General features: G+C 34.7%; 1 protein-coding gene across 11 annotated transcripts in view; it reads left to right on the forward strand.

Annotated features, from left to right (window-relative positions):
- CRPPA (CDP-L-ribitol pyrophosphorylase A) overlaps positions 1-24,511 on the forward strand; it is a 358,292-nt gene that overhangs the window by 204,982 nt on the left and 128,799 nt on the right. For 8 of the 11 annotated variants that reach the window (XM_074367397.1, XM_074367395.1, XM_074367399.1 and 5 more), the window contains exons 10-11: positions 18,966-23,065; positions 23,994-24,312. In XM_074367397.1, coding sequence (XP_074223498.1) covers positions 18,966-19,070 — 105 coding nt within the window. In that variant the 3' untranslated portion in view covers positions 19,071-23,065; positions 23,994-24,312. Of the gene's footprint in view, positions 1-1,843; positions 2,567-5,573; positions 5,754-5,976; positions 6,078-18,965; positions 23,066-23,993; positions 24,313-24,511 lie in introns of those variants that run through there. The other 3 variants (XM_074367403.1, XM_074367401.1, XM_074367402.1) reach the window with 3 other exon arrangements.

Here is a 24,511-nt window from a genome sequence, read left to right on the forward strand (position 1 = left end):
TTTCCTTTTATGCTTTTAATCTTATGGCTTAGCTACAATAATTAAAGCAATATATACCAGTGTTTCTTGTTTATAAGTATACTATAAGACTGAAAATAATTTATATATTACGCATTTATTTGTGAAGTAAAAATAATTATTTTCTGATGTCTATGGATTGCTCACTGCTATCCTTACCCTCTTCCTTTCTTTTTTACTCATCTTATTCCCAGCCATGGTAACTTTTTTATACTGACAAATCCAAAGAATAAAAGTTAGATGCCAGTAGTAGCCAAATAATATAAACATAGTTTCAGCAATTTAGCCGTGAGTTCATTTATTTAACTGTTGCTCAAAAGATGTCATCCTCGTCTGTAACAAAGACTCTAATGTCTCTGAGCCACCAGTTTTACTCAATTACTCATCACAATTTTGTAATATCAAAGAAAATAGGGTCAGAAGAAATAGAACAGTGTCTATTAATTCACTTTTACAGTTTCATCACATGATAATTTCTTATGTAATGACGTTCTATATTGAGAAGATACTCAAAGTTCTCAGCTGAGTAACTGATAAACCTTAACCATCTTGTAGAAAATACACTTTACATTCTAATATACTTAATTGTTAAAGAGATGGGACTAAATTAAGCTTTATTAATTGACTGATGGACATGACTTTAAGATCTTTTTCCAAATTTATTTAAAAGTAATTTAACTAAAATAATGCATCTTATCATCATGAATTGTTGATTTTGTTTGGGTAACTTTGCTTATATAACTTTTAAAAAATTTTCTATGACTATCATAATTGTTATAATGCAAGGTATTTGGCTTTTTCTTAATTCAGTCTATTAGGGTCATATTAAGGTGCTATGTTATTTGGGTCCAATTTTTTCTTCTGTTTTACAAGCAGGGACCTAGTATGGATTCTTCTTTTTGTTTACTGAATAATTTTTCTTTCTATCACTAAGAACTCCCATGTTTTATGTTCTGGCCAAATTCTGGCTTGCTTGCTAAACTTAGTTCTTCGGCTTTGTCTTTTGATTACTCTTTACATTTGAAACTCTTCTTTTCTGATTTACCACATGTGAAAGTCACAGATTAGCTCCAATCCAGATTAGCAGACTTCTCATTTAAACACAGTTTTGATCCCCTAACCATAGATTTGCTTTCTGAACATTATATGTATCACTTTGGAAAAAGAAAAGAAAAAAATGGCATGCTTAGTCACTGGTAATGTTTAGGGGAAGCTGAGAAGAATTTTTACAAACTTGTAAGAATACTTCTCTGTTATTTCCCCATATAACACTTAAGAGTAGCAAAACGAATTCATTTGTAGTTGTAGTTGAAGAACAGGGCAGCCTCAAAAATTGCATAAATTATTCCTTTAACTGAAATCTTGACCAAAACTAACATGATATCTAACGTTTAATCAGACAACAAAAATAAATCCAAGTTAAAGCAATTAATATTATCTATTGTAAACCTACTGAATAAGATTTAACATTATAGTAGTTTTTTGTGATTTATTCTTTTTGAACATCTTACACATGTAGAGTCAATTTACTTAAGTTGAAGTTACTAATTATTATTGATTAGTCTATTTTAATTTAGAAATGTCAGTACTTTACATAACAGTTTTCAAGATTTAATTATGACCATTTTATGGGTTTTTATTTTTGCTATTGTGATTTTTTAAAGACTACATTTTATAACTGGTTATTATCAGTATTTTGAGAGCCATAAAATTTTGTAGAGTGGAGTATATTTTTTAATTTTATTTTTTATTGAAGTGCAGTTGATTTATAGAGTGAAATATTTTAAAATGTTAAATTTTGCAATTTGTTTTTGCTATTATATAGGAAAACTTACATAATTTTATGGATTAATCTTGTTCCTGGCTACTTGCTGAACACTATGAATAGTTCTTTTGTATTTTCAAATGATTACTTTATATACTTAAAAGGTAAGATAGATTATGTCTTACTTTCCAACGTTTAACCCTCTTATGTATGTTTGTGTTGTTACACTGGCTAAGAAACCCAGTATGATGACAGATTTTACTGGTTATGCCAGTTATTCCTGTGCTTTCTCTAACTTTAAGGAAAATTCTTAATGAAAACACTGATTCTTCTTTTCACTTTTTAAAAATTCCTTTTAGTTTTCTTACTCAGGGTTAGTTGTTGACTGGTACTAAATGTTTTTTGGCATCTAGTTAAAATTCCTAATACGTTTTTCTTTAATTTAATAATGTGTTAAATCAGAATAGATTTTTATATGTTGAAAGCGAACTTGAAATCCTAGAATAAACTTCTTTTTCACAATGTATTGTGGTAAGATAACATTGCATGCATATTATCACAATTTTTAGTTAACACAGCCTTCAGTGTTTATATTATTATTACTGTATAAATGTCATTTACTTCTGCTAGCTTGTTTCTCCTGTAGAGGACCCTTTCTTTTTAAGGTTTCCTACCAACCTAAAGTATTGTTATTTCTCTGGACCAAGGACCCACATAATCTGCTTTAGGCTGTGAGTAAACATCTTTATTGCCAGTTCTTTGATGCAGGTGGAGAATGAGGGGTGGGCCATCCTGTTGACTTCTTAAAATATAGTTAATGAATACTCATCCTGAAGATTGGCCCAGGATCTTTTTCTGCTCCTGGAATTTGTTCATTCTCAGCTTAAGTCAACCCAAAATTGTCTGCTGTGGAGCCCTACCTTGTGCATGTTTTGGGCGATGGTTTTTGTTTCCAATCTGATTCCATCTTTTTGTATTTCTTAGAAATACTCTAAAATTTCTAGTCACATCGTAGCATTATTCTTTCTTTTCTAGTGTCATCAGATATGTATTTGTGTGTGCATGTGTGTCCTTCCGGAGTGCATTTAACCCCACAAGTATTACCAGTACACATTTGTAGGGATTTAAAATAAGGAGGTGGGGCATGTGTCCTCAGGCTACCATCTTGATCCAACTTCACAAAATTTTTAAAATAAGGAATTCTTGTTTTAAAGTTTTGTTTTTCTGTTGTAGTCTTAAGTTATCACCCATTAGACAGTCAACTTCATAAAATTAAAAAGTAGTTGATTTCTTCATTAAAGATGTTCTTAGAATTTACAATAGTATTTTGGGGGTGGCAAAGGGTCTACAGTGGTAATTCTCATCACTTGTAATCCATTCTTGAAAGCTCATCCTATCCTGGCTATCATCTCTCCCACATTATCTTCAAGTTTGTGGTGATTACTCTCTCTGGTTGATTCACTGAGTTTATTTTTAATGAAGTTCTAAATGACTCTGTTGGGTTACATGAAAGACATGAGCTATTTTCAGATAAATTGTACATTACATAGATGGCCCCTGAGTAAATGGGGCTGGAGGCTATGCTTGGTACTGTTTTGTAACTGGAAAAAAAATTTTAATAGGTACTATATTTAAATAACAAAAACTCTGTTTTATGTTTATTCACAGTTTTAAAAGATTATGTTTTAGTTTTAGTTTCCAAAAGTGGAACTACTTTTTTTTTTTTTTTAATGTCTTCCTCTCCCTCTTTCAAATGATAAGAGATTGTATTTTAAATGCCATTTCAGGTATTAAGTTTCTGAGTGGCTCTTGAAAAGAGGTGACTAGCAGTTTAAAATTAGGATGATTATTTCTTAACTCAAATTTATATACAATTTTTTGGTTTGTTTTTGTTTATTTAATGAAAATTTAATTTTGTCAATTTTTTGGTGCTGGAGAAAACCTTTACGTATTTGTCCCTCCATTTGTCAAGCTATTTTTCTAAAATGCAGAGAACTGTAAGGAAAGCAGTTTAAAACCACACAAATTCGGTATTCCTTTCAGATCTCCAATCCATGGGTTTGCATAGTTCAGTGTGGCATAGTGACTTCTTCCTATGCCTTTATAAGCACCATACAACTTGGCATACAAGCCCTATTTTAGAGTTGTTCATTACCATCACATGATACTCGTTGGGTGGCCTAGCATGTTGGGCGATCCTCTGTCAAGACCTATGAAAGTTGTTGTTGTTGTTATTGTTGTTGTAGTTTTGTTGTTGTTGTTGTTGTTGTTATTATTATTTTAATTCTTGGCCTCTAGTGGATGATGTGAAAGTGGACGTTGCCGGACCGATCTCTGAGTTAACTGAAGATTCTGAATCTCGCTTCTCAGCAAACAAGATAGGTCCTCATGAGTCTAACATAGTTTGCCTTTAGACTTAACTTGAATTTTGAGTCCCTTGTAGTTCATCTACATTCAGTATTCCTCTTCTATTACTTAAGCTGATCTTTTGATGTTTATACACCCTAGAAATGAGCAACATACCAAACTGCAGAACATGACAACTGGTTATTTTGTCTAGAAGGGCAGAAGAATAAGTACTGAGAAGCCTAGTGTCATTTAATCTTACAGTGTTTAAAGGTCAAGCATATTAAAATATAGCATTTATTGATTAATTTACAATCTTCCTTTAACGACTTTTTTGAGTCACTGTTGTAAGCAACTTAACTAATGTTATGAGTTATTGAAAACTGCTCTGTGTTCTCTAAAAATCGTATGTCTAAAATATACCTAGTTGAAAACAAGGATTTCTTTTACTCTTTGATTAAATAAATCTGTTTTGTTTCCCTTGTAAAATATCCACTTTATTCCTTCTATACACCACATAACTAGTAAAAAATGAAAAAGGTATCATACTATAAAGGGGTGTGCATGAAATTGTTTATTGGGATAAAAATAATCATTGTAAATCAGAAAGTCCCTTCATTATTGATTATTAAGAACCTGAAGAACAAAACCAAAGGTTTCTTCCATAATAATTAGACAAACTTCCCCAAGCTTTCATTTCCTAAAATTCATAAGACTTTTTTAAAAAATGAGACATATAATATCCAGAGGAATACCATTGTAAACCACAGTCTTCTTAGGTAATCTCTGTGAATGTGTTTTTGTTTTTGTCCTGTAATGATGAGAATTTATTTCCAAATAAAATGCTGGAATCCAAATAAAACAAATCTGGCAGGCTAGATTTTTTTGTGCAAAGTTTTTCTTTTATTTCATTATTTGAGAGGATTATATTTCTTATAAGAATGTTGTATGCAATTATTTATAAGAATTTCCTATCTTTGAACTCAAATTTACTTTTAAATGTCTTTTAATATATTCTCATAAAGATTATCAGTCATCTTTGCTTTCATTATTGTTCAGTACTCAGCAGCATCTCTTGCTCTTTTCATTGGACATGTGTATAATCCGGACAGACATTTTCTTTCTTGTAATTATTACTCCTCTCTGCTAGTATTTTAATTATTTATAGCCATCAGGCATTTATTTGTCTTTTAAAGTCCTTCCAATCCCAATCAGAATGAATAAACAATTAAAAGGAAGAAAGATTTTGTAGGTTTTCTTTTCCTTTTGATTGTGGGTGTTCTATATAACACTTAAATTATTCTTTATGAAATTAGTATATCCAGGAAACTGGAGAATTATGCCTTAAGCTGGGGGAATGGAAAACATGTTAGTGTTTCCTTTGTAAGTTTTCCAGGGTGCCACAGGAGATTTCTAATGTACTGCTTATTTGTGTTCTTTCCAGATCTTTTTCGGTTTATTATAATGCTGGAGAAATAATTAAAATGTTGCATAGGCTCTCCTATGTTCTACACCTCACTGAAAACATGTCGGCAGAGAAAGCAAATGTTCATCATGTCTCAATATAAAACAGATCCTGCCAGGGATCATGCCAAACCCAACCAACCATGACAGTCAAATCAATGTATGTTTTGGTTTAGATTTTTATTTCTGCCTTTGCTTTAGCAGCTTGACTCTGGTATTTGTTGTTCCCTATGGCTTATCGTTTTATGGCATGACAGTTCCTGAAATTGACAAGGCTTCCTGCTCACCTTTGCAGTGTACGTGTGTGACAGTGTAAACTATAAGAGAAAGTGATATTTGACTCGGTAAATATTTGTGTTATGTACCCTCCATCTGTTTTACAGAACTCCTTTTTTAACTCCTCCATCAATATTCACTGAAAAATGCTGGCTTCTACCTTTTGTCTGGATGTTACAAATTCTGGAATCATTGTCCCAATTTACAGGTTAGAGTTTTTATTTTTGTTGACCCAAGAGATTGAATTCTCTCAGCAGTTTATTTTCACATCATAAGACATAAATTAACTTGGTTGTTTTAAATTTATTTATTTATTTTTGCCTTTTGAGGGGCAGGATATGCGGACCGTGCTGTGTGTTAGACCACACAGCAAACTTACTGCCACTGGCTGCTCATTTAAAATTTTTTAAGAGGGATTATGTTTTTTAATTTGATATTAAGCTGAGAGAAAAAATTGATGAGTCTAAACTTGAGTTGGTTAGAAGCGTAAGTTCTTTAAGATTATCCCTAAAGTTGTTAAGTGCTTGGAATCTATACCTTCTGATCCTGGTTTCAAGTTGGTTTTTTTCAGGTATTATCTATATGACTTTGGACAAGTTATTCAACCTCTCTTGGTTTAAGTTTCTAAGTAATGGAATTTACCTCACAGGCTGTGTTGTATTTTTTATTTTCCCCTAGTGATTTTGTGAGGTGGCACCCTGTTTCATACTATTGCCGATGGTTTTTTGTTTGATAGGCATGTTTACTTTTTTTCTTGTTAACTTAAAATCATTGGTGATTTAATATATATTGGCTTGACTTTGTATAAAATAAGAAATTCAGTATGACTTCTCATTACCTTTTCACATTCCAGAGGTTTGTTATGTACTTTAAATTGCATATTTTTCAAAAAAACCTTATCTTGGGGAATTATTAATTATTAAATCGTCACTTTGCTTCATAATCTATTGAAACACTTATCTCCTCTTATCTCTGTATAAGTGATTGATTTTTTCTTTAACAACCTGTTACTGTTGATGGACAATGAAGTACTATTTTCTTCTTGACAACCCTTTTATCTCAGGTTCCATAATACCGCACTCCTGTTTTCTTCCTACAAAGTGTGTCTGCTCCTTCTCAGACTCCTCGACCGCTCCTTAGATCTCTAAATGCTGCAGATGCTACGAGCACTGTCCTGTGTGGTCCCTCAGAGTTCTCACCTGCTCATTTGCTTTAAATATCCTTTGAAAATGACTAGTTTCCATATTCTTTTCTCACATATGCAGCTATTTGCTATTTTGTCTTGGATGTCTCCCTTGTATCTCAGATTTATCCAAAACGGAGTCCGTAATTCCCCTCAATATCCAAAACCTGCTTCAGGTGTAGACTGTGTAACTTTTTAGTGGTCTTCCATCTGCAGTTGAAGTCTGTGGTTTTTAGTGAATATCCTGAACACGGTGAACCAAGCTTTCTTTTGGTGAGTGTCCCTCTGGTGTTTCTTTTTCAGTCACTTGATTTTCAGCCTTTTGTGTCCTTGTGTTTTAGGTGTGGCTGTTACAAAGGGCATGTAGCTGTGTTTAGTTTTTAATCCAACCTGACAGTCTTTGTGTTTTTACCTGTGAGCTTACTTTTTTACATTAATTCAAATTAGAAAAATATTTGAAGTGGTTACTCTCAACCGATTTTTTTCGCTTTCCATCTCTTCCACTTTTCTCATATTTTCTTCTTAACTGTTTAAGTTTCTTTTGTTGTTTTTCATTAGTTTTCCCCCCTATTATTATTAACTTTCATCTTGAAATAATTTCAGGCTTACAAAAAGTTTCAAAAATAGGACAGAGAATCCCTGTATACCCTTGACCCAGAATCACTAATTACATCTCACATCACCATAGTATAAAAACCAGAAAGAAAATCAATACTGACATAACAGTATTCTCTAAACAACAACTCTTATTAAATTGGGTCCATTTTCGCACCATTATTCTTTGTTTTGGTCCAGGTTTCAATCCTGGAACACATGGTGTATTTTGCTGTCATCACTTTTTAGTCTCCTTTAATCTGGGACACATCCGTTTTTGTTTATCGTGACCTTGTGCTTGTGATAAATACTGGCCTGTTACGTGGTATGTCTCTTAATTTAACTTAGTGTAATGTCTTCTCATGAATACATTCAGGTTTTGCATTTTTGGCAAGGACAACATAGAAGTAATGTTCTGTTTTTTTCAGTGTGTCATGTCGGGGGTCAATGATATCTATGTGTCACACTCATGTTGATGTTAATTGTGATCACTTAGTTAAGACGGTGTTTGCCAGGTTTCTCCACTGAAAATGTATTGTTTTTCCCTTTATAACCAATAAATATCTTGCAGGGAGATATCATTAGACTGTGTAAATATCCCAGTTTTTATCATAGTTTTGCAGGCTAATTTTAGTATGCGTTGATGATTCTTGCTGGAAACATTTATGTAGTGGTGCTTGTCAAATGTTGCTCTATTATTTGCATCACTCTTTCCAAGTTTATTTGTTATGAATTCTGAGTAATTTTTTTCAACTCTGTCTCCAGTTTCAATAATTTTCTTTTCAGTTGTGTCTAATCTGACATATGGTCCATCCTCTGAGTTTTTTTTGTTTAAATTTGTTATTTTTTTATTTGTAAAAGTTCTGTTTCTTATTTTTCATATCTGATCATGAGAGCCTTTGCTCATTTTTTGTGATTCCATCTTTATTTATTTGTATTTTTTTTTTACATAGTTTTAAAATATTTTTTGCCTGGAAATTATAATGCAGGGTTCATTCTGATACAAAACTGGTTTGTTTATTTTTTCTTCATAACTTGTTATTGTGAATGCGTTATGTGTTTATGTGTTTGTCTGACTTACCCAACTACATAATCCATGACAGGAAAAAACATATCTGTCTATTCACATCTTAATATATAGCTTACAGCCTGGTACCAGATAAGTTCCTGAGATATAGTCATTGAAAGGAGTTTTGTTCTTATTCTGTCCTCATTTATTTCATTATTGGATAAGTTAAGTTTTCAAACATGGCCTTTTTTTAAAGAGAGTTTTCAATAATGGGTATGCTTTCAGAGCATACTCCATAAAGTCTCCTTCTCTGTTCTTCTGACAGTTAGCCAGGATTCCTAGGTAATAATCTTTTCTTTAGATCCCATTTTCTTGTGGTTTTTAGCATTCCAGAGAAGTTGCACGTCAGCAATTTTTGTCTATTGAAAATAACATGTATGGCCTGACAGAGGCTTTTGAATGTTTATCTTTAAATTTGAAGGTATCATCTAAATACAGCTTCTTTGGGGAGTTCTTTCACTAATTTTGAAAAGCACTGAATGATACCTGTCCATCTACAGACTTGATCTTTATTTAACTCAGGAAATTTTCTTCTACATATTTATAGTGACTTTTGCATTATCTGTTGTGTTTTCTCTTCAGGCTTACCTTATATAATTTAGTTCTTTGATTAATGCCTTGACCTTCTTCTCACTATTTTTAACCTTTTGTTCTTTTCTTCTGAGTCCTAGACATTTTCAAATCTGTCTTCCATTTATCTAAACTGGTTTTATATAGAGAAAGTGGGTTATCTACCACCTCCAATAAGATATTTAATTCAAATACACTTATTTAATATCTACATGAAATCTGTTGTGACATAAATTTTTTCCTGCTTTGTTCCCACTTCCGTGGTCAGAGTATCTTCTTGAACCTTGTAGCATCATTTCACTTAGTAGCATCATTTCAGTTGGAGATTTAATTCTAATGATTCCAAATAGTTCTTTCCACCTAAAAAATTGTTTCACATGTCTCCTGAGTTTTTTCTACCTTCCTATTTGGAAGAAGCCCTATAGGCATTCATCTACCATGTGACCTTCTCTGTGAAAAAGAACTCTGCTCGTCATTGTGGGAGAGAGCTTTGTCAGGCTAGTTTTTTGCTACTCAAGACTAATACACGTTGGCACCATTCTGGTCAGGATAGAACTCCTTCTGTAAGTTGCAACTTTTGGAAGGAAATAAGAGTTTTTAATACAGTGGTAAATACTCTTCTGTGGAGCTAATGGTCATTAACCAGACATCTTTTTCTTTTTTAACTGCTCAAAACTATTTCAACAATACTTTCCTCTCTCTCTCCCATTCTCTCGCACACTCTCTCACACATTGCTACCAAGAAGTTATATTTGAATTGGCTCATTTTAGTTCTCTTTCCTTGATTTAAGTTTGTAACTACAAATTTTGAATCTAAGTTTTATGGGAAAAATTTAGTCTTTATGCTTTAAGAGAAATTATCAATACTTTTTTTTTTCTTCTAACACCTGAGCCATCCACTCAAGAAGAAACTCCTCTGAATAATCTTTCTGTCCACAAGATCATTTCTCACGCATTCTGGAAACAGTACCCATTGCCTACCAACACCTAGTATGTAGCTGCCTCACCTAAGAGAATGCCTGCTTCATCGTCTGCCTTTATCCTCCTGACTTGGGTGTATTAGTGTAAATTTATCAGGGTCTTTTCTGCCCAGGCTTTCTTTCACAGAGGACTTGTATAGCACAAATTTCTAGTTTTTGACAACTTTCCAGTTTCTATGTAAAGATACAAGTTTTTGTTTTCTTTTTTTCTTTTTGGAGGGTTGTTTCTCTAGTGATGTATCCTTTATCTAAAAACTCTGATGATTCAAAAAGTATTAATAGTCATATGTAAAGCCAGTTCTTTATAGAATTAAGTAGCAAATTAATCTAGCTAGTAAATATTGAGTACATACTATAGGTATAGTACTTTATTTGAGGTTAGAATTTAAATTGGGAGAATTGTCTTACTATTTACAATTTACCTAAGAAAATAGTATTTATACATACACAAACCTAATAAAAAATTTTAGTAAGAGATTGTGAAGTGAACTATGACAATGTAAATTACTGATGTGCAGTAAAATAGATGATTTCATAAGAGGACGTCATCCCAGCCAGGTCTTTGAAAACATATGTGAATCAGAGAGACAGTTGTTGGGAAGCCATTTTACTGGAGAAGGGATAACAGTGGTTATACCAGTGTGGCCACAAAAGCGGATTCTGTATAGTAAAGGAGTGGAAGTTGTGGTCAGAAAGATTGATTTGGTTGATTGTCAGTAGTCATGAGTGCTAAGATGAAGTTTGTGCTAAAAGTAACATGGATTTGATGTAGTGAAAATGTTTGTTCTAGTGAGATTTGAGCAGTAGCCAAGGGCAGAGAGAGAAATAGCCAGTTAGGACATACCTTAGAGGTACAAGATGGTATGGGTGTAGACCTAGAATGGTTGGAGAATGGCCGGTGAGGGACATCACAGTAGAAAACAAGCAGGACTTGGGAACTGTTGGTGAGTTGTATAGGATCAAAACATTTTTGCTAATTAAAAGAGACATTGTGTATGAGACAGCTTTTTCAACTTTATTAAGTTGGGGAATTGATAATGTGAATGATGTTGTAAGAAAATTAAAAAGTATGGCACTGTGACAAGCCCCAAACCTAGAAATAATTGACAAAATAATGAACTTTTGTTCCTCAGGCCAGATGTCTAGTACTTCTGGCTGCCCGTGTTTTACCCCACTGCACCCCGGCTCTGAGCGCTGCATAATTTGGGTCTTTCCTGTCTTTATTCTCCGTGCTTATTCAGCAGAGTAACAGGGCTGCCCCCACAGGTTTTCTTGATCAGCTCTTTTTTTTTAATCATCTCATCACATACATACTTACTGAGCACCTTCAGTCTGTGCAAGGCCTTGTACTAGGCATGAAGAATAAAGGAGGTGAGGAGTGCTTTGTGATGATCATGTTAATGAGTAAACCCAAGTGCTTTTTCACTAGTCTTTCATTATCAAAGTTTTTGGGAGTCTGTTATTTCACTCAAACGAGCGAGATGCAAATGTTTTTAATTTGGAGAGGACTGTTTTTTTCTCAAACTATCAATAGGTGACTGCCTTTTTCCTGCAGTTTTGGAAATTTATAAATATCAAACATTTATTTTTGTCTCCACTAGGGGACAGTGTGTTACCATTTGATTTTTTTTCTTCCATATTAGCAAAATGTGTACAGAAAGGAATTTTAGCCTTTAACTATTTTGATATGACATCATCTTATAAATGTAACAAAACTTAAAAGGCTTCTGAAGTCTTACAACTTAGGATTTTTATATATTGTATATGGTGTGGATGGTAAGAGATATGTAGTTAGACATGAATAGATACAGACAGTACACTTTGGAGTGTTTAAAATTTTGTGTCATGTAGATACTTTTTGCTTGAGTTTGCTAAAAACAAGGATGGATGGCAAAAGATATATCAAAATACAAATAACTTGAATTCAGAAGTTTTGTAACTCATGGAAATTGAACTAGGCTTTAGGTATGGAATTTGCTGAGACAGTGTAATGTGTACCCTTCAAAAAGTTCTGTGTAATCTCTGGAGATATCTAAAGCCTAAATATACATGCATGCATCTATTTTACATTAATGGATTTTCTTTGAACAGAGATTTTCTTTGTGTTCTTTAGGAATGATCTGTATGGAGGAAGAAAATCTCTGAAAGATTTCCCTTCTGCTTGTCTATAGATCTGAGAAAAATGGTGTCATACGCTTTCCTCCTATTCTTTGAGACACTATGCCACAGAATCCACATAAATTTGACTGTAACAGCCTACTGTATATTTGTTTATACTTCTTTTACCGATACCTGTATAGTACGATGACAGGGTTCATTGTTTTGAAATACACTTTTAAAAAGTTCTTTAAGTTCATGTACACTGGGAATAGCTTTGCCAAAAGTTGTCCTTTGAGAAAATTGAAAGGGCCAGCTAGTAAGTAAGGAATCTGAGGATGTGGCATTACAGAAAACTGACCACGTGGACACTTGCAAGGTGCTACTTCTTTGTCATTTACTCCTGGAACAGCAGGCTGTACTTGTCTGAGTTTTTAGGTGGATGGTAGGGAGTTGGGGGAAAAAGAGCTGCTGTGAATTACAGCGGTGTCATCTTCATTCCTAATTTTCTGTGAAAATAAAGAAATCCATTTCTCCCTGATTACCAAAAAGCTTTCGAATGGCTTCAAATTCCCATGAGAATTTTTGCATCAAGATGTCACTGCTCTACTAAAGATGATAGATATGACCATGAGCTGGAAATCTAGCCCATCAACCAAAAAAAAAAGACATAATGCATATCATAAAACTAAAGTACAGGGTTCTATTGACAAGGCTTAATCACTCTGGAGTAAATTTAGAATTACTCTATGTATTTAAAAGATAATCATAATTAAGAATGTATGAACAGCTCATGCAACTTAATAACAACAACAACAAAACACAGTCTAATTCAAAAACGGGCAGAAGACCTAAACAAGCAGTTCTCCAATGAAGACATACCAATGGCAATAGGCACATGAAAAATGTTCAGTACCACTAGTTGTCAGAGAAGGGCACTTTTTTCTTAGTTTTTGTTGTGAGAATTCGGGTACCTAGTTTTGTCATTTTTTTCTCATCATTTGGTTCTACATCCCTGAGGAACCGGTCCAGCATCATGTGATCTTACCACACTTGGAATTCCCTTGCTCTTTTATGCCCAGCATCCACAGTATTCCGTGTGGTCCAGTTTTGTATGTATTTTTGTACATTGCATCATACTGGTTTTCTAGGGGTGGGGTTAACATTTTAAAACTTTCTGTTTGTTTCGTGGAGTAAATATTCCCTGGTGACATAGCTATTGACATAACCCATACACTGTTTTCTAAATGTTCCAAATAGGTTTCTTGGTGGTGGTGGTGGTGGTGGTGGCAGGATGTGTCAGTAGATAAGGGAGGAAGAGGAAAATGGAACAGTAATGTGATGATAAGGTATAAGATGATAATGGTTATAATTTACTGTTTTTCTCTCTGGGATTCAGTTTGGATATTTTTTTTTACCTCACTTCAAGGTCACTAATACTGTCTTTGGCTCTGCTCGTCTCATATTAACCCAGTTTAATTCTTAATTTCAAGGTTTATGCTGTAAAACTATAAGATGTTTTTGATTTTAGATTCCTATTCTATGTTGAAAGTTTCTACTTGTCATCAACATTTCCGTTTCCTCCTCTATTTTTTAAATATATTAATCATAGTTATTTTTGAAATCCTTGTATGGTAATTTCAATATATGGATCATTTCTGAACCTCCTTAAATTAATTGTTTTCCTTGTTGATGGGTAATTTTTCTTTTTTGGCTGCTTTGCTTTCTATTTCTTTACTTGTCTAGTAATATTTTATTGTGTGCCATAGGTATGTTAGTTACAAAACCTCATAAAGGCTCTAGCTTATTTTAACTTCCTCCAAATAACATTAAAATTTGGGAAGCATCTGTATTCCTGGGAGATCGATGTGCTCTTGCAGAGTTGTTGAGATTTTGTTCAGGCAGTTGTAGTTCAGTTGCCTTTATTCCCAGGCTGCAGGCGTGGCTTTTCGGAGACTGTTCACCACGGTCTCCTTGTTCCATCTACTCTCATCTCGTCTCCTTCTCTGTGTAGTGCAGCCTCTGATGTCTCCACTCACCCCTCCAGCTTCCCAGCAGTTATTCTCAGCTAGGCCCCAGGGAATCTTGTCCTGTGCAGGCACCATTTAGGAATTGGCCAAAGAAGAGGAATTTTTAGCAAAGTTTTAGGCAAAATTTTTAGCAAAATCTTTGCAACTCTCCTTGCTCAGGGATGTTGTTTGCACAATCCAAGCCACTCTGACTGCTTTACACTGTAATCTGTGCCTTTTCCTTCCAGAACCCCCACCCTTCTCTACTTGGGCTCTATGTCTCTTCTTTATAGTTTCGAAAAATTCTCTCAGCAAGACATTGGGACTGAATGTGATCTGACGGGCTCTACTTTCAAGGATTGTCGACATGCATGCATTGGTTACTGTCTTAGACCTGCAAACAACATTTTCACATAGAATTTTCCAGATTTAATGGTCATATGTGGTGAGTAAGTGATACCACTTACTCTGTTACGGCTGAAACAGCACATTCCATAAAAATAATAATTCTAACGGCAATTCTTATAGAATATTTACTGGATATCAATGATTTGCATGTCTTACCTAATTTAGTCCTTAACAAAAATCTGTCAAGTAGATAATATTGTTACCCCAGTTTTAGATGAAAAGAGGCAGAACTATAAAACTTGGATAATTTGCTCAAAGATCATTTGAAAATTGTCAAAGCCAGTATTTGAATACCAGCCATTTGACTCTAGAGCCCGTGCCATTATCAAGTGCATAGTTTGTTAAAGGAATATTGTATTTTATTCAAGAAATATACAAATGGACTACTGCACACAAATAAATTGCCTTTGTAAGTTAGGTTTGTCTAATTTTTTTAACTTAATTTAATTTTTTACTTTTTAATGTTTTTCGGTTATACATGAATATACATATATTCATTGTCACACTTTTTTTTCCCTGTTGTAAGTTAGGTTTTATAATTCTGGTGCATAAACATTTTTAAAATAGAGAAAAGTACTGCTTAATTAAAGACATCTTTTTTTTTTCCTTTTGAAAAATAATACACTTTGTTTTTTAAACTTACAGAAAAATTGAGAAGGTAGTACAGAATTCCCATATACTCTGTACCCAGTTTTCCCTATTATTAACAACTAAAGCCATCATTTATTCAAATTTCCTTAGTTTTACCAAATTTTTTTTTTTCATTCCTGGATACCACATTATTTTTAGTTGTCAGGTCTCCTTAGGGTCCTCTTGGCTGCGACAGTTTCTCAGACTTCCCTTGTTTTTGATGAGCTTGACAGTTTTGAGCAGTGCTGGTCAGATACATTGTAGGATATATTGTAGGATGCCCCTCTATTGGAATCTGATGCTTTTGTTACGATGAGCCTGGGGATGTGGGTTTTGGGGAGGGAGACCACAGAAGTAAATGCCATTTCATCATAACATATCAAGAGTGGATACTATCAACATGATTTTTCAGTGTTCATGTTGACCTTGGTTACTTAATTTTAACATTAAACATTTTTATTATAAATATTTGGAGCACACAAAGAAATACATGCATATACGTATATGTAAATATGCATGCGTGGTAATATAATGACCACCTATAATGTTCCTTTGTTCTTTATCTTCGGGAATTAAAAACCACTGTTTTGCAAATCCACTGTCGGCAGGAAATGCTTTTCCAAGATTTCTTTGTAATTCTTAACCTGTGGTATCAATACTTTTGAAGAGATTTGTAATTATGAGATGAGTTTGTAATCCATAAATTGCCTGTGTAGCTGACTTTGTACATACTAGAATTTTCTGAGTATAAGTATGTCTCAGCAAGTATTTCGTGGAATAACAGAGGTTCTTCTCACTGAATTGTAATCTTTCCGAATGATGCCTATAGAAAACTGGCAAAGTAGTGTTTAAAAGAATATTCTTACTTAAATTCTATTAGCTAAAGCTGTTTAAGTTACGGAGCTTTCAAAATGAACATAGAAGATTTATGTCAAGATATAGAATGTGATTTCTCCAGCCCTAGGATCTGAAATAGATTTTTTTTCCCATTCATTTATTTGTTTGTTAATGTGCTGCTTTCAATATTAGTGTAAGCTGGTTTCAGAGAGGCTCTACGGTTAGTCTGTCTTCTTTGAACAGGGGACTTTAGTTATCAACACCTGTCGTATGCCTAGTTTAATAAGACTTGGGAGTAGATGTGTTCATACCTGCAACATTGTGAGTGATTAGTAACATCGAAAGTGACAAATACATATCTCAAGTTGGTTTGTGTTTTGTTCGGTTTTAGAATACTTCTTTCTATATTTATGTGTGTCATAAACGGTGTGGCATGCATGGTATCTATTCCCATATAAGTGAATATCACATTTTAAGCTCTAACATATTTGGCTCTAAAATGATTTGTATATGTAATTTGATATTCTGGAAACCAAAACAGCATTTGAAATCCATTATTGAAAAGTCATTAAAACCCACTTGCAAGAAGCAAAATAGCCACCATTCAGCCCCCGTGCATCTTCCCCAGCTGCCCCTCTTAGAACACAATCAGGGAGACTGACGTAAAGGAGTAGCTTAAGCAGAGGCGCCCTCTTACTACTGCCATCATAGATGAGAGACCCAAGGCCTGAGCTCATGGCGACATGGTAGCTGTGTGATCATGTTCTTCTTTGTCCTATCACCAGACTTCTGGCTAAATATGTATATAGGAGTGAATGAAGTAAACCAATAGTGGTCGTTGTTAACAGATGAGTCAAACTGAAAGGGTGACTATATCTCTATCATAGTCCGAGCCTCCTCTGCTTTGAATTTGTTATAAATTGGAGTGCTGCCATGTGTTAAGCATTGAGATAACTTTTTCATATTCAAAGATAAAATATTCTTTACATCAAGAAACTCATCATCTGGTGGAATAGATGGTCAGCTAAAATGGCCATGAGAATTCAGTGTGTAGGGGAATTCACAGCTGTGCAGACATATAGACTGACCTCACGCACCCTGGACTGGAGAATAGGAGCCAGGGGAGGTATCAACAGTCACTGATATCTGGGTCGAACCTCATGGAGTAACCGGTCTCAGCGAGGCTAGGGAGAGAGTGGGACAGCTTTTCTGGCAAAGGGATTAACTGGTGCGAAGGGATGAAAGCTTGAAAAATGGCTTGGATAATCTTTCACTCTTCTGCATGGCTTGGAGACCTGAGAGATTCTAAGGGAATGGCAAGAAGAGGCTGGAAGGGTAAAAGACTATTTCCATTACCAGGTAAAGGGTTCAGACTTGATCCTGAAGTTTAAAGGTAGCCTTCAAAGGATTTTAGGCAGGATACTGCTGTGATCAGATTTTTATTATTTAAAATAAGTGTTTTGACTGCTTTGTGGGAAAGGTGGTAGAAGAGTACAGACTTTAGAGAGACTGTGAGGTTGTTTCAGGACTTCAGAACCAGAGGTATCATGCTGGCACTGGCAGTATGAGTGTATGGATTCAAGAGACACTAAGGAGGTAGAAGCAGTAGGTCCTGGTGACACATTAAGTGTTGGGATAAGGCATTAAGGATGAAGCCAAAGTGTAGAAATTGGTTGCCAGTTTCCTCTTTTTGAACACAGCACAATTCATAACACAGGGACCTTAAGATATTACCTGTTTCCTCTTTTATTTTCCCTTCATATTATCATCCCCTCATCCCTTTAAGGAGCCTAAATAATTATGAAAAAAAAAACCCCAGAATTTCATAGACAATATGATTTTAAGGCAAAACCACATTTTAGCAACTTGTGAGATCACTCATTTCACAAATCTGCCTGATCTTTACTTCAGAAATGACAAGCAGTTTATGACCAGGTCTGTTGTTGAGGACACTCAGAAAAAAAGATGAAGAAAAGGTTTGCATCATCAATGAAATATTCACACTTCAGTAAAGAGCCAGAGTTGGTCAGATATTGGGTTAAGGGAAAATAATCTTTTGTTTCATTTTGTTAGCATTTGAAATTGTGTCAGCGTTTTTCTTGGTACCTTCAGCAGGTACTTTTTCTATAATGAAAGTGCTTACTAAAGTCTTTCTTATGTATTTGGGGCACCAAGTCCTTGCCAGTGGCTGTGGTCTGAGTTCTACAGAATGCTGAGCCCAGAGAACAGCAGGCCTTGAAAAGTGGCTCCTTGGACTCCTAGAAACAGTGTCTATGCTTAGTGGTTGCCAGGGGCTGAAGAGTGGAGGGAAAGAGGGAATGCTGGTCAGAGAACACAGACCTGCAGTTATGAGATGAGTAAGTTAGGGGAATTTAATGTACAGCATGGTGGCTATAGTTAATCATACTTTATTGTATATTAGCAAGTTGCTAGGAAAGTAGATCTTAAATGTCCTCACCCCTCATTCCAAAAAAATAACTATATGAGGTGATTGATATGATAACTGACCTTATTTTAGTAATAATTTTGCTGTATATATGTGTATCACATCATCACATTGTACACCTTAAATTTATACAATGTTACAAGTCAATTATAAAGTTGGGGGAAAGTGTTTAAAAAACAAATTTTTTTAAAAAAGAAAAGTAGCTCCTTATTAAATTTAATGGGTTGATATCTTTTCTTTCTAAAATAATTACTGTTTTATCTTTTCTATCAGGATGAACAGAAGCTACAGGAAAGTTTAAGGCAAGGTGCCACCATTATTGCTACCTTAATCAAAGAAAGAGATTCTGGACTCATTGGCCAACTACTCATAGCATGAAGAACATGGAGAATACCACCTACTGGGTTCTTAGAAATGGTTATCTAAGTATCTCTTTTGTGCTTCCCTCCGTATTGTATGTGGTAGAATGTTTAAGTTGTCTTTTATGTCTTTTATAATTTGTAGGATGTGGTGCTTAGATTATAAAAGTGGATCGATGTTTATATCTGTGGGGAAAAAAAATCTTTCTGTGCATGTTAATTATAAATTGCCTGAACCAGAAAAGAATAGGTAAGTGGACAGTAATAGCCTTCACATAAAGAGTCTTTTCACAAAGGCATGAAAGGTAAAATAGAAATAATGGTGGCTCAGCTAATTCTTCCAAGGAGTGAGAATTTAGAAAATGTCAACTATTATCTCTATGTTAATTAGTAAGTCACATTAGAATGAAACTAATAAATAAGACTAAGAATTATTCTTAATTCTAACATTGTCCCCTCACCATATGTTAGCTTGAACTGCATTCTAATTTTTTATGCCTTAAAAAAAGAAGAGAGAGCAGTGAACGCCGGTTCATGTATCTTCATCATTAGCCTTACGTTACTCTAGATCCCTAAAGGAGATGGACTCTCCTTCTGCTTTTCTAGTGTTTAGTGTATGTTTTTCTTGTTTAATGAAATATAATTTTGACTTACATGATTTTAAGAGGCTTCTGGTTTTTCTGAGTAAGTTAAAAAAGAATACTGGAAAGCTTCATAAAAATGAAGTTATTTTGGTCAATATCAAGCTAGGCTTCTTCTAGAAAGCAGAGTCCACTGCATGTCAAATAATTAAACTATTCTTTTGATACAGATAACTGCTACCTTTTTAAGTCAAGTTCTTGTTCTTTTAAATTTCCACTGGTACATACATCTTAAATACTGATGATTTCCCCTTTCATTACATTTTATAATTTTGTGAACCTAGTCATTAGAGATGCCTCTTACTCTATATATACATTTACTTTGTAAAAAACACGTTGGATCAGATTGTGCCAGGGCTTAGGCTGCATGTGGGAACTACAAAAGTTGCACGCAATGTTTTCAGTTAAAGGTAGACTGTGAATTATCTACCTCGCGCAATCTCTTAATAGTTGGACGATTTTCTCCGTATTTCCTAAGTGTCTGTAGTAGTAGGAGAGTCTGTATTTTACATTTAATGATAGTAGAGTATAATGGGCCTGGAGCAATTACTGCAATTCATTCTTCCACATGAAATGTGTTGTTTGCATGTAGGCTTGGAACTATCTAGTCCTGGGCTCACCACTTTCTCTCTCTCTCTCTAAGGATGAAAAGAAATACAAAATAAATCACTTAATTCAAAGTCTTGAGGGTGAAAGTACATGGACAATGTGTGAACGTCTCTGTCGTTCAGGCAGGTGGGCCGTAGCGTGAAAGGCCTTGTGGTGTGCCTGTTGATGTCTTCAGATGAAAATGTTTTTAAGAATTTAAAGGTGCTCATAAGGTGAAGGGGAAACAGTTATTAAGGTTTTAAAGAGCGGGTGAGTGCCTTTAGGTACATGGTGGGAAACTGGGCCTTTCTGTGGCACAAGCTAAATCACTGTATCTACGGAGGCTAGCTGAGTCCTTGGATTTCAACTTAATAATGGGGTGTTATGCCAGATAAGAATTTATCTTAGAACAGTTAGTATGCCTTTACCCTAGGCAATTGGAAACATTTAGTATTAGGAGATTTAATTAATAAAATGCTAAGTTGTGTCTGAAATCAGCATCATCAGCATCATCTCATTTGATTTTTTTCTTTAAAAAAAGTGATTCAAAGTGATTCAAAGCACTGAAAACAATTTAAAGAAATCTCCCTGTATCCTTTACCGTTTAGATGGAAGATGAAGCTCAGAGACCTTCACCGCCTTCTCCAAAGGCTCGTGTCTGCCTAGTAGCAAGAGGCAGAGCTTAAACTCAGGACCACTGAGAATAAGTTTTAAGCTTACTTTCCTGTGTAACAGTGATTATGGGCAAAGGACATCCAGCAGCGAGGCCATGGGAGGAGAGCCAGAGGCTCCAAATGAATGTTGGAAGAAGGGGTGGGAGGGGCAGATCAATCCATTTACCAGAGGAAAGTCCTGAATTTTTGGGCTTTTCAACTATCTTCCCAACGTACAGAAATTATAGCTGGGGATGAAAGGAATGAAGAGAATTATTGGCCAAGAGAGAAAGATACATGAGTTGTTTTTATTTGTTAAGAGATCCAGGGGCATCTTTATAGTTATATTTTCATTGCCACTTCTGGAAACTTAATTACTTCCATGAGAACTGTCCATTTTCACTTTATTTTCCAAAATCTCTTAAAAAATAATAGTAATTATTCCTCAGGGTTGCTGAAATTGCTTTCTACCTGTGAAAAACTTACGGAAAGACAGTTTTCCTTCTAAATGTATGCTACTTAATTAAATGCAATTTAAAGTTAGCCTCTTTAGGAAGTTAACCCAGTGTGATCCATGGTTTGATTAATGACTGATATTGGTAAGAGGTAGTTTGTTTTTTTTTTTCCATGAAAGTGCTCAATTTGAGAGATGACTTGTGATCATACTCAGATCATACTACAGATAAAAGTCAGGCCCTGTATTCTACTTGGAGCCATTCTAACTATGGTCACTTAAAGCATTTTGCATTGGCTTACCAGGAAAACTCTCTTTTCTCATGCTAGTTTATTATATAGTTGACCCTTGAACAACACGGGTTTGAGCTGCACTGGTCCACTTATGCACGGATTTTTATTCCAATAGTAAATACTGCAGCACCTCAGAATCCTCGATTGGTTGAATCTGCAGATAGGGAGTGAATCACGGATACAGAGGGCAGACTGTAAATTGTACATGGATTTTCAACTGCTTGGAGGATGGGCGCCCCTAACCCTGGCGTTGTTTAAGGGTCAGTTATAACCATCAAATTTTACTTTATATATAAATACAGTGTTCATTTTATAAAAATCAAGTTGCAGTAGAACCTTTTCTTACCTTGTATCTGTACATTTTAATTCCATTTAGTGTTGAAACCATATCAAGAAGCATAAATCATTAATATTTTAATTAAAATGTTAACGCCATTTGGGAAAAGAAAGATTGAAGTTATTTTTAAAGTTCAAAAATAAACAGATAAGTGAAAAATGCATATTGTTTTAGGATTTATTAATATAGTTTAAAATAAGTGAGCTAGAAATGGCTGTGTAGGTGGTGTTTGGCATCATATTTGTATATATTATATATTTTTAGTTTCAAAATTATGAAAAATGTATGATTTTTTAAATGAAGAGTATTAAATTTTTAAATGTTCTCTTTAAAAATGAAATAAGTAATTGATGACTAAATTATTGATATTTTAAAATCTAATGACAATTTGCATTGATATTTAGTGTATATGGACTTTTTTTTCAAAGTAACTGTCTCAACTGAACAACTAAATGTAATATTTATTCTCAAAATATAATAGTGATGTTTTACATTACAGAAAGATATAATTTGAGATTCAGATATGTTATTCTGTAACATATATTAAAATTTTGCAAAACCAGAGTCTCAATTAGATTTTTTTCTTCTTTCCCTCATATTTAGCAGGTTTCCCAGCAATTATTGTCACTGCTGAGGATATAAAAGCTATACTCAGTCACACTGGCCATGAATGTTGTGACCACTTAATAATGTCTGCATGGGTGTGGTAGGTTTAATTATTGTTCAGAAATATTCTTTCCCTTCACTGAGCTTCCATAGGGGAAATACATGTCCACCTCTTGACGTTGGGATTCATCATGTGACCTGCTTTGACCAATAGGGTGAGTCAGAAGTGGCAGTGCCCCACTGAGACCCTGTAGGTTGCTGCTTGCCCTCTTCCGCTTCTGCCACCACCATGAGATGCAGGCGCTCAGCCTCGCTTTCTGCTACTAAAAGAGAAAACCGGAGCCCAGATCAAGTAATCTCAGCCAATGAAAAGATGGATGAAGAAGCCCAGCTGAGATCGGCAGGGCCACCCAGCCCCGATCAGGTGACCTCCAGAAGACAGGTGAGCTAGAAAAATCTCATTGGCTTTTTGTTTGCTTGTTTTTGCTAGTACTGAGTTTTGAATCTCTTTGTTGAACACCGATTGGTGAGCAAGGAAAGAAAAATCTGTGGCAGTATGTGGTACATTTGCTCTTCCAGGTCTAGGATATATATGGAGACACATGTTTTGCTGAAGCAGTATGTTTATAAGTAGAAATGTTCATTAGGGCAATGATCCCAGAGGATTTGAAGGTTCTCTGGATGCCCCCTCCAGACAATAGTTTCTAAAAGAAGAAAATAGAGTGAATGTTTTAGAAAAGTTTTCAGAAGTTATTAAGCATTCTTGGGCCTGAAATGATGTTGAGTTAAAATGTGGGCAATGAAAATAATAGCTAATCAAAATAGCTAACATTTATTGAGAGATTACCATGTTCCAGAAACTGTTTTTAGTGCTTTACATGTGCATAACTTTTTTTCTTCATAATAACTTTATGTGCTAGGTAGTATACCAACCTCCATTTAGAAGATGAGAAAACCAAGGCACATACATTCTGAATAACTTAGAGTCACTCATACAGCAAATGGGAGAAATGAAGTTCAAATTTGGTTGTCTAACTTTGGAGCTTATATTCCTAAGCATGATTCTATATAGTATTATAACACAGACTGTTTGTAGATCCCTTAAAGAATGACTCTCAAAGATGGGACTCTCAAGCATCATTTTTTTCCTTTAATAGCAAGAGAAGTAAAATGGGTAAAGCTCATTAGCTTTATCCATGATTCACTCCCATTAGCTTTCAGTGTTTCTACAGTCTTCCTTTCCTTTGCCCATCACCACCCCCAATACACAAACATATGTTAGTGCCGTAAAACCTGCAAAGACTGATATATACAATTATTATCAGCGCCACCTCTCTCTGTGAGCTCTAAAATTGTTGGGATTTCCGCAGGCAGTGGATGCTCAGACATACTTGGATAACAGAAGTACAAGATGAACAAGTAGAAGCAAATACTTTCTTGATGAACCGGAGTTACATTTAGACATTTGTGCCCCAGCAGCACAATCAGACATGAAAAGAGAACTTGAAATCCATTCACCATCTTCACAAAAGAAAGGATGGTCTAGAGAAATGCCCAGGCATGAGGATTATGAAGTCTTCCCTTGCTATGAGACTTTCCTGAGCACATATGTTCACAGTGTTTGCTCGATGGGAAAATTTGGAGGTGAAGGTGCTGCCAGTATGGTGAGCTCTACCTGAGCAGAACCAGGTAATTTTTCTCTTCTCACCTGAAATATTGGAATCTTTGCTTTTTAAAAATGTCTTCATATCTGAAAGTTGCCAAGAGAGATTCTTGAAACTTTGCACCACAAGAAAAAAAAATGTGTAATTCTGTATTGTGACAGATGTTAACTAGACTTAGTGTGGCGATCATTTTGCTGCATATACAAATATTGAATCATTATGTT

Source organism: Camelus bactrianus, chromosome 7, assembly GCF_048773025.1.
Source record: "Camelus bactrianus isolate YW-2024 breed Bactrian camel chromosome 7, ASM4877302v1, whole genome shotgun sequence".
In the NCBI taxonomy this organism is placed as follows: domain Eukaryota; kingdom Metazoa; phylum Chordata; class Mammalia; order Artiodactyla; family Camelidae; genus Camelus; species Camelus bactrianus.